This window comes from Rhamphochromis longiceps, linkage group LG15 (genome assembly GCF_057381845.1).
Source record: "Rhamphochromis longiceps isolate RC_006_pf linkage group LG15, R_longiceps_female_GT1.1, whole genome shotgun sequence".
Lineage (NCBI taxonomy): Eukaryota > Metazoa > Chordata > Actinopteri > Cichliformes > Cichlidae > Rhamphochromis > Rhamphochromis longiceps.
This window is the reverse complement of record NC_140571.1, coordinates 37,196,320-37,210,332: the sequence shown is the minus strand read 5'-3', so window position 1 is coordinate 37,210,332 and position 14,013 is coordinate 37,196,320. Positions and strand designations below refer to the sequence as shown.

Sequence of the window (14,013 nt, the reverse complement as noted above, 5' to 3'; positions counted from 1 at the left end):
TCACTGTAAAAGCCAGATGTGATGATTCACATCATTTTCATCTTCAGCAAACTGATACAGAAATGTTGACTCATCAGTTTATTCAGTTCTCCTCTGTTGTGACAGAAGTTGTTTATGATGATAATTGATGTCTGTCTCACAGGGCTGTGTGAAGCAGGGAGGACGAACGACCTGAGCTCCAGCTGCATGAATTAATCAGTGAGTGGCTGACAGAGATTAACCTCTTTAACACACTGTTTTAAGCTTCACTTTTTCGTTTTTCCTTTGTAATTGGTGTCCAAAATTCAGAGTTTTCCACATGCTGTTTGGACCTAGGAGCTTTTCTGCAGCACAGGAAGCATTTTATATTTCCCGAGGAAGAATCAGTTAGTAACAGCAGAGACAGCTACTGTGGCTAAACAAAGAAACCTCTCTTAAAAAGGCTGACTAACCGCAACTAACTACGAGATGGGTTTAACTGAATTAGTTAAAGTGAAAGACGGGGATTCGCAATCTTTTGAATTCAGTCACAGGTTGTTACACGTTCTTACAACTCATAAAAGACGATCCTCTGCGCTTGGTCTAAAAATTTTACCAATTAAGAAAAAAAACAAAACATGGGAAAGTCTAAATTCTACTTGCAGAAACTTACTTCTGCAATACTTTATAGCTTCCTTTATTTCCACTGGTCTTGGTTCAAGGTCATCTATAACAAATGCATTCATGTTGATCTGTTTTTTCTTTAAGCCAGGTGTTGATTCAAAGCTGTGTGCGTGCTGAAAGGTCCTCGTCCTGAAAAATGACTCAGTCTGTGCAAGTTAACCCAAAGCTGCCTGGTAAGAAACTCCATAAAGAAGTCTCTGTTATTGAAATTAAAGCTTACTGTCAAATGTAATTGTGTGTCCTGAATATTTCTGTTCGTTACGCCTAGAGATGAGGTTTGGGGTTTGCAACATGTAGTTTTAGAAATGTATCAAGTAATTTGTTTTGACCTGACAGGACGGTGATGAACTAACCACTTTTAGATAATTAAGATGATATCAGAGTATCTGAGTTTGATCCATCTTTAAGACACCTAAATCAACTACAGTTGATAATGAAATAACGCTGAAAGTGTTAACCTTTGCCAATGCTGAAGCCAAAAAATTAGACATGGCTTTTTTTTCTCCTTTTCTTTCTTTTTTTTTTTTCTTTTTGGCAAATACAACAGGAGTGCCTTTTGTTTCCTGTAAAGGTGTAATATTTTGATGATAGCCTGAGGGGTTTTAAATCTGTTAGTTATATGATGACACAGTGCTTTACAATCACACTCCTGGTTTGTTTATATAACTGTTGATCATGCATACCAGGATGATAAGGAAGTCGGTGAGGAAGCAGCTGGCAAAGACGGATATAGACAAAGGAAATAAACACATGCACATGTTTAAAAAGGAAACGCAATTCAACTCATTGCCAGGTCTCACTGAAATCAAATGTAACTTCTGTTTATAGAGATGCCCTCTGGAATTTCTTAAGTACCGATCACGTGTTGTCCATAACATGTCTTTCCCCTTTCAGATCTAGGCTCGCCTTTCCATTACCCCAGTCAAGAGGAAGCAGATCAGCAAGCTTCTTACTCTGTCCAGACTCCGTATGGATTTCAGTTGGATCTAGACTTTCTTAAATATGTAGAAGAGATAGAAAGTGGGCACAACCTCCGTCGTGCACCCATCAGTTCTCGACGCTCTGGTCGGGGGCTAAAACTCTCCCAGAGGAGTCCGGGTGTGGGGGGGCGTACCAGTGGCTGGACGTCCACTGAGTCGCTCTCATCCCCGGTCAGCGAAGATGGCAGAGCTCCACCGCCACCACCGCCTCGTAACCGACTTGGGTCAGCTCCCTGCGAGACAGTCTCCCTTTCCCCTGTAACTTTTCTCAACGTTCCTCCGCTATCTGCTGGGGCAAAAGTGCCACCGCCTCCACCACAACGTAACCCCAGAGTTGAGCGGACTCTCCTGGAAACCAGCCGGAGGCTACAGCAGGAACAAACCCACCAGAACCAAAATGGCGCCCGCTTCCAGCTTGCAGATCCTCCCAAACTGCTCTTACCCTCTCCAGCCATGCAGTCTCTGCAAAGTAGTTGGACCAAACCCAGTCCTCAGACCTCTGGGCGCAGCACTCCAGCTGCTGGCACCACTGTGACCCCAATCCCACCCAGCCAACTGCAAACAGTTAGAGAGCAAATGGCAACAGCCTTGAAGCAGCTGAAGGAGATGGAAGAAAGGGTAAAAGGTGTTCCTGCACTTGAGAAAGAAGTGGCCAAGCTTCGTGCAGAGAAAGATATGCTCTTGTTAGCCCTGCAGGAGAAGAAGGCAGCCATGGACTTGGCCCAACAGAAGCAACAGTTTACAGAGACATCCACCCAAACCGTAGAGATCCTCCAAACTGAACACAGTCGATTGACTTCACCGACCTCGACTGGACACAAAGGCTTTGTAAAATCTGGTGAGCTGAAAAGGCTGACAGAAAAGTTTGAAGGGAAAGAGGACAAACCCCTGAAACTGTCAAGTAAGACTTTAGTAAACGCCCCTGAAAAAACAGTCATTCAGAAGAAGTCAGTGGCTGTAGGGGACGACATGCCGATGGCCTCAGTTGTTTTATACTACAGAGATGGTGTAAAAGATGCATGTGAGGGCACCAGAGTGAATGTTTGTGAGAAATGCACAGAAACAGAACCCCCCCTGGTTCAGGAGGAGGGAATACAAACCAGAGTGGAGACAGAAGAGGCTGAGGTTTGGGTCATGGAGTCACTACTTGGCCTGACCACAGAAGCACAGCGGGAGATAGACACCTTACAGGACACCATTAAATTCCAACAGGAGTCCATTGTGGCTCTAGAGGATCGGTTGAGTGTTGCAGATAAAGACCTTGGAGTTCTTAGAGCGAAGATGGAGGAAAACATCTCCAAAATCACATTTGAGAAGGGGGTTCTTGCCAAACCTGTCATGACAAATGCCCAAGTAGAAACGCTAACTTCTGCATTAAAGCACACTGCAGTTTCTTGTCATCCGGAGGTGGCCGATGCATGTGTAGGTGAAGACGCAGAGTCAGATCAAAGTGAACAAAGCACTCAGACCGATGCATTAGAGACACTAGAAGAACGAGCTCCGGCTGCTCCGGTTGTACTCGTTAGCACCGGGTGTCAATGGGAGAACTTAAGCGAGGAAAAGACTGAAGAGCAAAAAGTTACTGTACCAAAGAGGAGACAGCTGACTATTGCTGAATACAAGGTCTCACCAGAAGAAGAAGAAGTAGTTGGAAAGGTTAAGAATGAAGGAGGAGATGAAAAAGAGAAGACTGCAGCCAGCAGCACCAAGACAGGTAAGTACTGTTTGGCTTTGCTGCTGATTTTATGAGCTGGGGTCAAATATTGGCTTGCAGTTAACATTAAGGATGCATGGATCCAACTTTGCCCAGTTCTGATTCGATCCAGACATCCTAACTTAAACCCAGTGATGCAGTAATGACCTGTAATTATCACTGTTAGAACGAGGCTGAATCATTTATGTGCAAGGCAATGTCAGGCTCAGCATTACGAATTATTTAATAAGATAATAAGTAACAAAAATAATAAATTCCCATTAGCAGTATTAATTTTGATTTTAGTTTAAGTCATAATTTAGGCATCTAAATTCTTTTAGTTGAAAGTCGACACAAGATCATAGGACACACTTGCTACATGCAACATACCGATAGTGAGAGCGAGAGAAGGCGCTCTGTTGTCAGTGCTCAGTTTTTCAGCTCACTTGATCACAATTTGCAGTTAAATTTAAAAACTCCTGCAAACATACAAATAAAGGTTGTTTGGATGGCTTGAGTCAGTTGGCTTCAAGCACTTGTTGCTTTTCTGCTAGCCTCTTTCAGGCTATGTTAGCTTAGCGAGTGTGCTGCTAGTGGGAGATGTAGTACTGAACTGAATGGCTCATCTGTGGATTGGTTGTCATCACTAATGCTGATTGACTGCAGCCTAACTGTGCTGCCTGCATCTCTCATTGAACCTTCTGCTTGTGTGTGAGACACGTTCTGCTCATGCACAAGCATTTTCACTATTTTTCCCCCCTCTTTTATGGCAACAGGTTTGCTGAAATCAATCATGAAGAGGAAAGACGGGAATAACGCAGGGGAGAATCGCAGCAGCAGCAAGAAGAGCCTGCAGTTTGTTGGTATTCTAAATGGAGGGTGAGTTACTGTAATGTGAAACCAAATTTTTATTTTTACCTCTGCAAAAGTAAAATAAGTGGCGACAAGTAGTCTCGAGGAGGGAAATGACACTTTGACCAGGTGACAGGTTTAACAAATGAGAAATAAAGAGCCAGAGATGAGATTTTTGAGATATTTGGCTCTTCCAGGTATGAATCAACATCCAGTGAAGAAGAGGAGGAAGAAGAGGAGGAAGATGGGAGTTCTTCTGGAGAAAGTGTCGAAGGCGAGTGCTTGGACAGCACTGAAGAAGATGAGGCAGCTTTGGAGGAAGAAACGTCAGAGGAGGAGAGAAACGTTAACCTGGATGAGAGTGACACTGATGAGGAAACGCTGAGAGCTGCAAATTATTCATCTGATGGTGTGAAAGAAAAGTGGGTTGTTATGAAAATGAAAGTAAATGTAGTTTTGTTGACTTAGAGTGTAATCTATGGAGGGAACAAAAGGCCTTATCCTCTAAATGCGATTTTATTTCTGTGTTTCAACTTCACACATTTGTCTGCTTTGTCACAGATTTGAGTTGAGCTCAAAAATGCGAGAAGCCTGTCTCATTCTGAAGAACCACCTAAACGATGACCTCAAAACACTGAAGAGTAAGGAAGTGGTGCGTCCCTGCTTTCCTCTTTTTCAATTTTACCTCCAGGGGACACACGTAACGCTTTCGCCTGCAGTGAGGCAATATTTAATCATGCAAAAGTGTTTAAAATCAAACTTTTTGCTCCTTCTCTTGATTATATAGCAAAAATATTCTGAGAAAGTGCCAAATGTCTCTTGAATTAGTGATTCATGACTGCCTGGTAGGAACTCTGGGGGGTAAACTGTTAACCTCATCACTGCTAAAGTGTGCCTTGTAGAAAAACAGCCATCATGTAAAGAAAAACTCATTCACTGGGTCTAACTGGCTACTAAAAACTTGAGACAAAAGCAGTTTTACTTGTGTCTATACTGTATGCCGATCTACTTCAGGCACTTGTCTGCAGTTTATAAGTATATATCACTTCCCGTCCTCACCTCCAGCTCTCCAGCACACACACTGTCCAACTAGAGTGGTTTCGTATCTCCAGCGCGAAGATGGCTCAGCCGCCGCGGGTCTCAGACTACCTGATGGCGTTCTCCGAGGTGTCATCAATGCTGCTGGAGCACGTAGTCAACATGACAGATGGCAATGGGAATACAGCTCTTCACTACAGCGTCTCTCACTCTAACTTTGGTGTGGTGGAGCTGCTGCTGGACACAGGTTAGCAGTAGCTTTCAGAGAAGGATAATCCTGACTTGAATTTAATGTTTGCGCACTGTTACTATCTTGATTTGAGGTTCGATAAGATCAGGCAACATGTGGTTCTGTGTCCACTTCCAATTCCTGTCGACCTTATCACCATGCCTCATGGGAAGAAAAACAAAAAACAGCACACACTTAATGTGCAGCCACAGGAAGTAAACAATGAAATGAAACCTGCTTTTTCAGTGAGTGTAGCACTATCCTTTTGTTTAATAAACTAACAGTCAAGGAGAACTTTCTTGTTTGCACTGTGGGGCTGTGTATACATTTAAAATAATGAATGTTTGAGGCAGATATAAAGGGGAATTTAAAATGGACGGTAACGCTCATTTCTAGCTCCTTGTGTTTATTGCGCTAGAGTAGCTTTGCATGATTCATATCTCAAAATAGTTGTAAATGTTATACTGAACCTTAGGGACAGCCCTTCAGATCATCCAATGTATAACTCAAACTGATGGCGTGTGCACTGCAAGTGTTCAACTCTTCTCGTTTGAAGGCGAGCTTCCTTTACAACGCGCTTGCTTATGATTGGCTGGTCCTTGCAAACCTTCTGTTTGCAAGGACCAGCCAATCATCTGGAGCAGCCTTGAACATCTGGAGCCATCTGGCTGTAGCCATCTGGCCGACCCTGAGCCTGGGAGTGACGGCCTCCCAGGCTCAGGGAGGGGCAGCCATCTGCTGCGACTCCAACTGGCCCCTACCTGAGCCTGGTTCTGCCGGAGGTTTCTTCCTGTTAAAAGGGAGTTTTTCCAACTGTCGCCAAAGTGCTTGCTCATAGGGGGTCATATGATTGTTGGGTTTTCTCTGTATGTATTATTGTAGGGTCTACCTTACAATATAAAGCGCCTTGAGTTGACTGTTGTTGTGATTTGGCGCTGTATAAATAAAACAGAACTGAATTAAACAGCAAGAGGGTGGGTTTGCTGTGCGCGCAGCCAGAGTTGACCCTCTTAAGAATATACCATCTCTACATAATCATGCAGAGCCAAGAGTATCAATAAATAAATAATACTGACAGTTGACAGCCTCCTAATAGATGGACCTGTGGTATCAATTTGAAAATCCTATGTTGTCTCGTTCTTGTTCTGAGTTATTGTGATCACAAAGTTGGTTACTTGCACACACCTAATTTTTTTTAAAGACTTTCACCATGTGTATATAGTCAAGTCAAGTCATCTTTATTTATATAGCACATTTAAAAGACAAAGTCTCAGCCAAAGTGCTGATATACATGATCGAAATATAAGTTGAACATATTATTGCTTTTCCTAATCTGATGATATCTTTTTAAAGAAACGATAATCAGAATACCACCACAGCAAAACTCGTTTTTACTCAGTCATGAGCAACAAATGTATTTAAAGCGCCATCTTTGGAATATATTGTTACTTTTTATACACTATTTACATAGTGACAGCATTTTCATTGGCATTTCAGTGTTATTCACTGGTCAACTAACCTAATACCTGCTGACGGTCCTGTCCTTACGCTTCAATAAGTGATAAGCATATCTCCTACAGGTGTGTGCTCTGTGGATAAGCAGAACAAGGCGGGCTACACAGCCATCATGTTGGCTGCTCTGTCAACTGTGAAGAAGGAGGAGGACATGGTTGTGGTCAAGAAGCTCTTCAGTCAGGGTAATGTCAACGCCAAGGCCAGCCAGGCAAGTCATCAGCAGTTCATCATCCAGCTCTTAAAGTGGACAAACATGCCACATGAATGTGCAGATATTTGGAAGCAGCCATTTCTTTCGTATGCTAGTAGCTTATATCCTGTATTTCTCATTTATTTTGTTCGTTTTATTTTGAAATTCCACAAGATTTGATGGGAACAATTTGTGGAAGAAAGTTTTAGTACTCATGTGACTTTAACATGCCAATACTAGTTATTTTTATAATAAAAACAACCTCAGCCCTGGAGAAATGCGAATGCGCAACATGTCTAGAAATGCACACAAAGAGCTTCTGTGAATGTGTAGTCGGCTCCATCAGCCAGAAGCGTGTTATCATTTAAATGTGGCAGTCTTGGCTCTGTGGGCTTGTTTTAATGAGTTTAGATGGATTTGAACACAAGAAACTGGAATAATAATAAAAAAAAAAACATACAAAAAAGGGCAAACGTGAAGCAGCCAAATTGGATTTATAAAGCTTATTAACATTTAATAAATAAAAAATAATGTTATGAGTGAATTTGTTTTTAGACTACTGTAATTTCTTTATTCCCTGTTTATTTCGAGGTGGAGCTGTTTTATTGTAATAAACTACTATACTGCATTTAAATCTGGAAACCTGAGGTGTGATTGGGCATATCTCAGATTAGATTTAGCAAATGTGGAGCCTAACATGACACAGAAGCCACTCACGAGAACCCGTTGACTTGAAGTCTTCTTCATTCCCCGGCTGATCTAATCAGGCTGAGTAGTGTATGTGTTTTGACACAGCGCCTGATGGGTTTTTCCGCTGCCAAGTCATAGGACCGAATTTATAGCATCACTGTCTATAAAACCAATTACTGCTGCTTGTTATTGTTGCTGTGGGTAATTAAGCACGAGTCACGCAATGCAGTTTTTCTATATTTACATTTTGGATCAGTTTTGTGCTTAATCAGACAGCCAGAAGACTTTTCTTGTATACTTATTGTAAAGCTGCCGTCTTGATTCTCAAGTACGGTGTGTATTGAGTTGTGCCAGCTTTCCTTGTAGCTGGACTTTAGGGAGACATCCTCCCTTTAAAAAAAAAAAAATCAGCTCATAGATGGCAAAAATTAGCATTGTGTGACTGCACCTGCAAGTGACGATGCAAAATCAAATTATGTGTCTAGAATTTAATTTACTGCCTGCTACTGAGTAAACAGCTGTCTGTTATATGAGGAGTAGTAAATGAGTGAATGACCAAAAGTGCACGGTGCTCAAATGTGAGCGTTGTTTTTGGGCAGTAGCAGTAAAAGGAAACAGTGCACCATGCAGGAATGCCATTTATCCAAAAATAAAGCAGTCTGAAGTCTTCTGAACACTCAAGCTTTAAATGGCAGAAGCTTCCTCGTTAATCCAAATCATTTAAAATTCTTTACCTCTGCAGGCAGGCCAGACGGCATTAATGTTAGCAGTCAGCCACGGGCGTCAGGAGATGGTGCGGGCGCTGCTCGAGTGTGGAGCCGATGTCAACGTGCAGGACGATGAGGGATCGACGGCTCTGATGTGTGCCAGTGAGCACGGCCGAACTGAGATTGTCAAACTGCTCCTGGAACAGCCCGGGTGCGACATATCCATTGTGGATAACGTAAGACTTCTACAATTTAAGCATTTGAACTAGCTCATGCAATGACAGAAACATGAGCCTAACACTGAAGCCAGCTGTTTGATGGCTGCCAAAAAACATCCAGGAGCTTTCTTCTCTGGGATTTGGCTTAATCTCTTCTCAGGAAACTGCTCGTCTGTGTAGTTTCCTTTTTTCTCTATTTCTTCTTAGAAAGCTGAGGTGTTACAATCAGATTAGACTAAAACGGATGCTGTACAGAGGAAACGCAGTGACTGGACCCCAGAGGAAAAAATTTAAAACACACTTGCAGATTTCAGACACAATGTCCTGCAGGCATTACACTGGTCCTCTGCATTTTTCACCACTTAACCCATAAAGAAATACAAAAATCTGGCAGCATTAAATGCTAACGCTAGCAAAGGTCTGCTCAACACTCCTGCTTTTCTCCCCACTTGTATGTTTTAAAGTGATTTTACAGTGGATTTCTGTAGATGCTTGAAGAGAAGCCAGACAGACAGATATTTGAGCATTAACATCTGTGCCAGAATGAGCTGGCCATTTGGTGCAAGCAGCTCCTGGTTTGTGTTTCAGTACAGCACAGCTGGACTGAGGGGGTGGAAGGAAAAGCCCCCACCTCCCCTCTCCGCTGAAAACACAAAACTGCGTGACAAAGTTTGACTGCAAGGCTGAGTGGATACAGTAACGACTGCAGAACCATTTTTACTTTCAGTTCACTTGTTATATTAAGCAGTATTGTTACTACAAACCCCATTTTCAAATGTTGGGACCATGTTTAAAATGTAAAGGGAAAGCAACGATTTGCAAATCTAACAAGCTCATATTAGAAAACCTATCAAATGTCTAAAATGAGAAAATATTTTGGCTCACTTTGAATTTCTTGGCACATTTTATGAAAGCTGGGACCTGGCCACGTTGACCGCTGTGCAGCATCCCCCAGTCTGCACATGTCTGGGAACTGAGGAGATGAAGCGAGTTCAACATACCCAGGGTAACTTCCGAAATCTGGATTCACTTACCCCAAAATCAGCAGTCAGGATAAACGGTCACATGAAGCTAGTTATCAACTTTCCCCTCTTTGTTCAAAAGAAAACGGTGGCACTGCCAGCATCTGACCAATCACAAATAAGGATAAGTATACTGACAGCAGTGTGACTGGTTTTTAAAAAGGATCATAAAACCAAACAGACACTGACTGAAGGTAGCAAGACACTGTACTTTAAATTCTTTGGCCAACAAATAACTCCAAACTGACCATTTTGTCTTCCTGTATTATAAACAGTCAAACGTATCATAAAGCAATAAAAGTCCCATAGTTAACTGGTTAAGCAAAGGTGCATGATGGTAAAAGAAATAACAAAACTGTCCAAACAACTGGAAAACAGAGCAACTGTGCGTAACGTGTATCACATGGTTGCTCTCACACTGTAAAGCTTTCTGCTCTAGTTGAAAAGCTCTCCTGGATACTCATGTGTCTCTCTCCATCTTTGCTGTCTGTCTGCAGGATGGAAGCAATGCTCTGTCCATCGCACTGGAGGCATCCCACAACGACACAGCTGTGCTACTCTACGCTCATATGAACTATGCCAAGACCCAGACTGCTGCGGTGAGTTCATATTATCAAAGATGGACTTTGGTTTATTCCCGACTCCTTCTTCTCCACTTTCTCAAATACAGACGATTTATTTTAGGCTAAAGGGGAAAATCCGCATAATCGCCATATAATCTTGTCACACTGTGTGAATAATTAAACTGGTAAGAATTGTTAGGGACAGCTGAGTATTGGAGGCAGAACTCAAAGGCGTTTAAACAGTTGAACAATATTTTTATTTCTTTTTTTGCCTCCTTCACAGCAGTAGATTAGTGCACCGTATGTTCATGGCCAAACTAAAGTCGAACGGAAACCAAGAAAAATAATGGAGAACAAAAAGCAAGGCTCGCTCAACATCCAAAGTTAAATGTAACAGTTAAGGAAACACTTCTGCACACTGCTATAGAGTGCAACAGTGATGATCAGGAAGTAAAAGTCCCATTCATATTCTCCATAAGTATTATGAGCCATAAAACTCACCACACATACAACACTGTTCGCATGTTTTCCCTGTGGTTTCTTCCTGGGTACTCTCCCACAGTCCAAAGACATGCCGTTAGTAGGGTTAGGTTAATTGATGATTCTAAATTGGTCCAAAGGTGTGAATGTGAGTGTGAATGGTCGGTCTCTGTGTTAGCCCTGCGTCAGACCTTGTACCTTGCCTCTTGCCCTATGGTAGCTGGAATAGGCTCCAGCCCCCCCCCCAACCTTGATAAGGGTAGGTGAAAGAGTATGGATGGATTGTTGGAAGTAATTTGCTGTGGAAAACTGGGATTTTTAATTTTTATGGGATGAGTAGTCCCTCCAATGTTAATTAGGTGCACAGTCTTAGTATCTTTGACTCTTTTTATCCAAATCAAATCTTTTTTTTTTTGGTCACAATTCACCTTGTAGCTGGTTGGCTCGATTCAAGGCGTAAAATTCATTACTGAAGGACTTTCTCAGACTTCACTGGAGAACATGAGTAGAAAAAAAAAAAGTTTGGTCACTCTTGTGCTCTATACCTAATTTTAATAGGGCAGAAAGCTGTAATAGGTTAGCAGTGGAAAAACAAATGTTGTTCTATTAAGAGAATGTACCTGCTCTCTAACTACTTAAAATGGAAAGATATTTCAAGCATCAGACCAAACTTCCCCTCCTTAATACCACATTTGACACATTTCCCTAGGACGTTCACCATAAAAGGAGCCCAAAAGGGCCTGGACTGAACTGGTTTGGCAATTCCTGGGATCAAACCAGACAGAGGCCAAGTTTAGTCTAGAGGAGAGGTATCCAAACTAGCAGTTTCAAAGTCAGGATTCACTCACAAATCTTAACGATTTCATGAATGACTTGGCAACAATACACAAGAAACACAGCATATTTACAAGCACTGTGTGTTTTGTATAAAGGTCACATGCCACCCTGTGACAAGAATAATGCCCTTCTGCATAAAAATCTAATAAAATGCCACAAGCCTTCTTCACAAAGTCTGGCCCATCATATATGAACAGGGTGGCTAGAATTAGTTGTGATGCTCGCATTGTTGCTTAAGTTTATCAGCTAAGAAGGACCACTTTCAAGAATCAAAATTATAATAGTTTTTAAAACAGTTTCTCTTTTTCCATCAGGGAAACACTGAGCTTCACTTTTCTAATAATCACACCAGCAGTAAACAGAAAATTCAACTTTACACACTTTGAATGAGGCTATGCGACATCACAGCTACATCTGATGACAAAAGCTATCATTTTTAACCAAATCAACATGTTTATTTCTTCTGAGCGGGCCCGCTTCAAAGAAAGTCTCTTCAAAATGTTTGGAGCGCTATAATACAGTGATTTGGGCCAAACATCATGAGAATTTCCCTTTTGCCAAATCTGATTGTAAAGTACAGTACAATTCGATTAAGTCATCCAACGTCAGCAGAACCGATTCAGCACTTCAAAGAGAAGCCAGGCGGTTCCTTTACAAAACAAAGCCGACCCCAATCCCCCGTGTTCGCCTTGTAACTTTGAGACTTTTTGGTTATCAGCTCCCATCTCCCAGCTATTTTTATATTATGCAACCTACAGTGTCCCTAATGCACATATTGCAAGATTTCACATTGTAGCTGGCCAAGTTTAAAATTAGGGTTGTAAAATCACCTTTGAATCTAATAAATAAAGCGTGCGAGTTAGTTAAAGTTAGGTCACACTTATAAACAACTTTGAGTGAATGATGCCTCTTGTATTTAAAGGTGGTAGGATCAGTTCCGCTGCAGTGCTCCAAGCTATAGTTAGGGTGTGGGCTGCACTAAATGAAGGTGCACCGCTGCCCCCTTTAGGTGTCACCACAGTCATGCAAGCTATGGTCTTCTTGGGAAGGCGATGAAGTGAATGCATACAATCGTTACCATCAAGCCTTTAAAATGTAGCCCTGTCCTTTATGTTGTCTTTCAGGGGAGTCCAAAGGCCCAGCCACGGAGCCCCACGAGCCCACACAAGTGCTGGCCTGCAGACTGACACGATCAAAGCCGCTAACTGGGGCAGACACACCAGCAAACATAACTGGATATGAGCTGTGAAAAGCTCCACTGGAATTTACTTAAACGCATATTTATAGTTTGCCATGTCCTCCATTTACACTGATCAGCCACAACATAAACACCCGACAGGTGAAGTGAAAAATAATTGGATTATTTAGTTAATATACTTTGTTTAGCTGGTCAGCTTTGATTTGGCTTATGTCACTTGATAGACAAAATTTAGACTCTCACACCACAAAAACTGCTGAGGCACAGCTCAAGAACATGTGGAGTCAGCCTCCACAAACCCACAGAACCAAAAAAACCTGTTGCCAGAAATCCCTTTTCAGGCTCCGACGAGTCAGAGCCGGGATACTAATGCTGTTGCTGATCAGTGTACAAAATATTGTTAAGAGAATATTATATTTCCATAAGATTCTTCAATGGTTATTATTTACTTTAGGTCTCTAAGATATGTTTATTTTCTCTATGACATGCTACATTTATCATTTGCACACCACTAATATTTTACTATTAAGGGCAACACATCATTACCACATAATGTACATCCAAAAAAATACATCTATTGGTTTTCCATACACATGCGCACACACAGTGGCGTAGTGTACAGTTATACCCCAATGTCATCAAAAATCATCACATGGATGTCACATCGTCCAGCGTGACTGAACTGAATGAATGTTGCTCTGTGGTCTTCCTTTCCTGGCTAACTGATGTGTAAACCTTAACTGTCATAGTCTGCACTAACTGGCTGTGCATTATGTTGTTATAAAAAAAAAATATATATATATATATTATTGTCTAAAATAAACATATTTACATAAAAGTTTGTGGGTGTTGGTGTTTCAAAGCAAGGAGTGCCACATGTTTGAGTTGGCAGCTATAATCTTTTTGTTTTTAATACCAGAAGAACTGAATGAGAGCTCTTTTGCTAATTAGACAAACAGGTAAACCACTGAACTATGGAGCTACACGGTTACATTCGAGTGGGGATAAACAGGACTAATCCGTTTGAACAGTTTTTTAAAAAGCTGATATTAGATGGTATCAATTTAAAAATTCTAGGTGACATCCTTTTTGAGTTGAGTTTGCAAGATTTTTTTTTGGAAAAACTTGACTTCTGACCTGGACCTTGAGGTCAAGGAAT

General features: G+C 41.6%; 1 protein-coding gene across 6 annotated transcripts in view; it reads left to right on the top strand.

The window, feature by feature from the left end:
• kank3 (KN motif and ankyrin repeat domains 3) overlaps positions 1-13,692 on the top strand; it is a 43,819-nt gene extending 30,127 nt beyond the window's left edge. For 3 of the 6 annotated variants that reach the window (XM_085381334.1, XM_085381336.1, XM_085381335.1), the window contains exons 2-12: positions 143-198; positions 731-815; positions 1,537-3,336; positions 4,092-4,194; positions 4,365-4,589; positions 4,729-4,819; positions 5,233-5,452; positions 7,015-7,161; positions 8,576-8,772; positions 10,274-10,375; positions 12,781-13,692. In XM_085381334.1, coding sequence (XP_085237460.1) covers positions 779-815; positions 1,537-3,336; positions 4,092-4,194; positions 4,365-4,589; positions 4,729-4,819; positions 5,233-5,452; positions 7,015-7,161; positions 8,576-8,772; positions 10,274-10,375; positions 12,781-12,843 — 2,985 coding nt within the window. In that variant the 5' untranslated portion in view covers positions 143-198; positions 731-778 and the 3' untranslated portion in view covers positions 12,844-13,692. Of the gene's footprint in view, positions 1-142; positions 199-726; positions 816-1,536; positions 3,337-4,091; positions 4,195-4,364; positions 4,590-4,728; positions 4,820-5,232; positions 5,453-7,014; positions 7,162-8,575; positions 8,773-10,273; positions 10,376-12,780 lie in introns of all 6 variants that reach the window. The other 3 variants (XM_085381331.1, XM_085381333.1, XM_085381332.1) reach the window with 1 other exon arrangement.
• Positions 13,693-14,013: the final 321 nt, after the last annotated feature.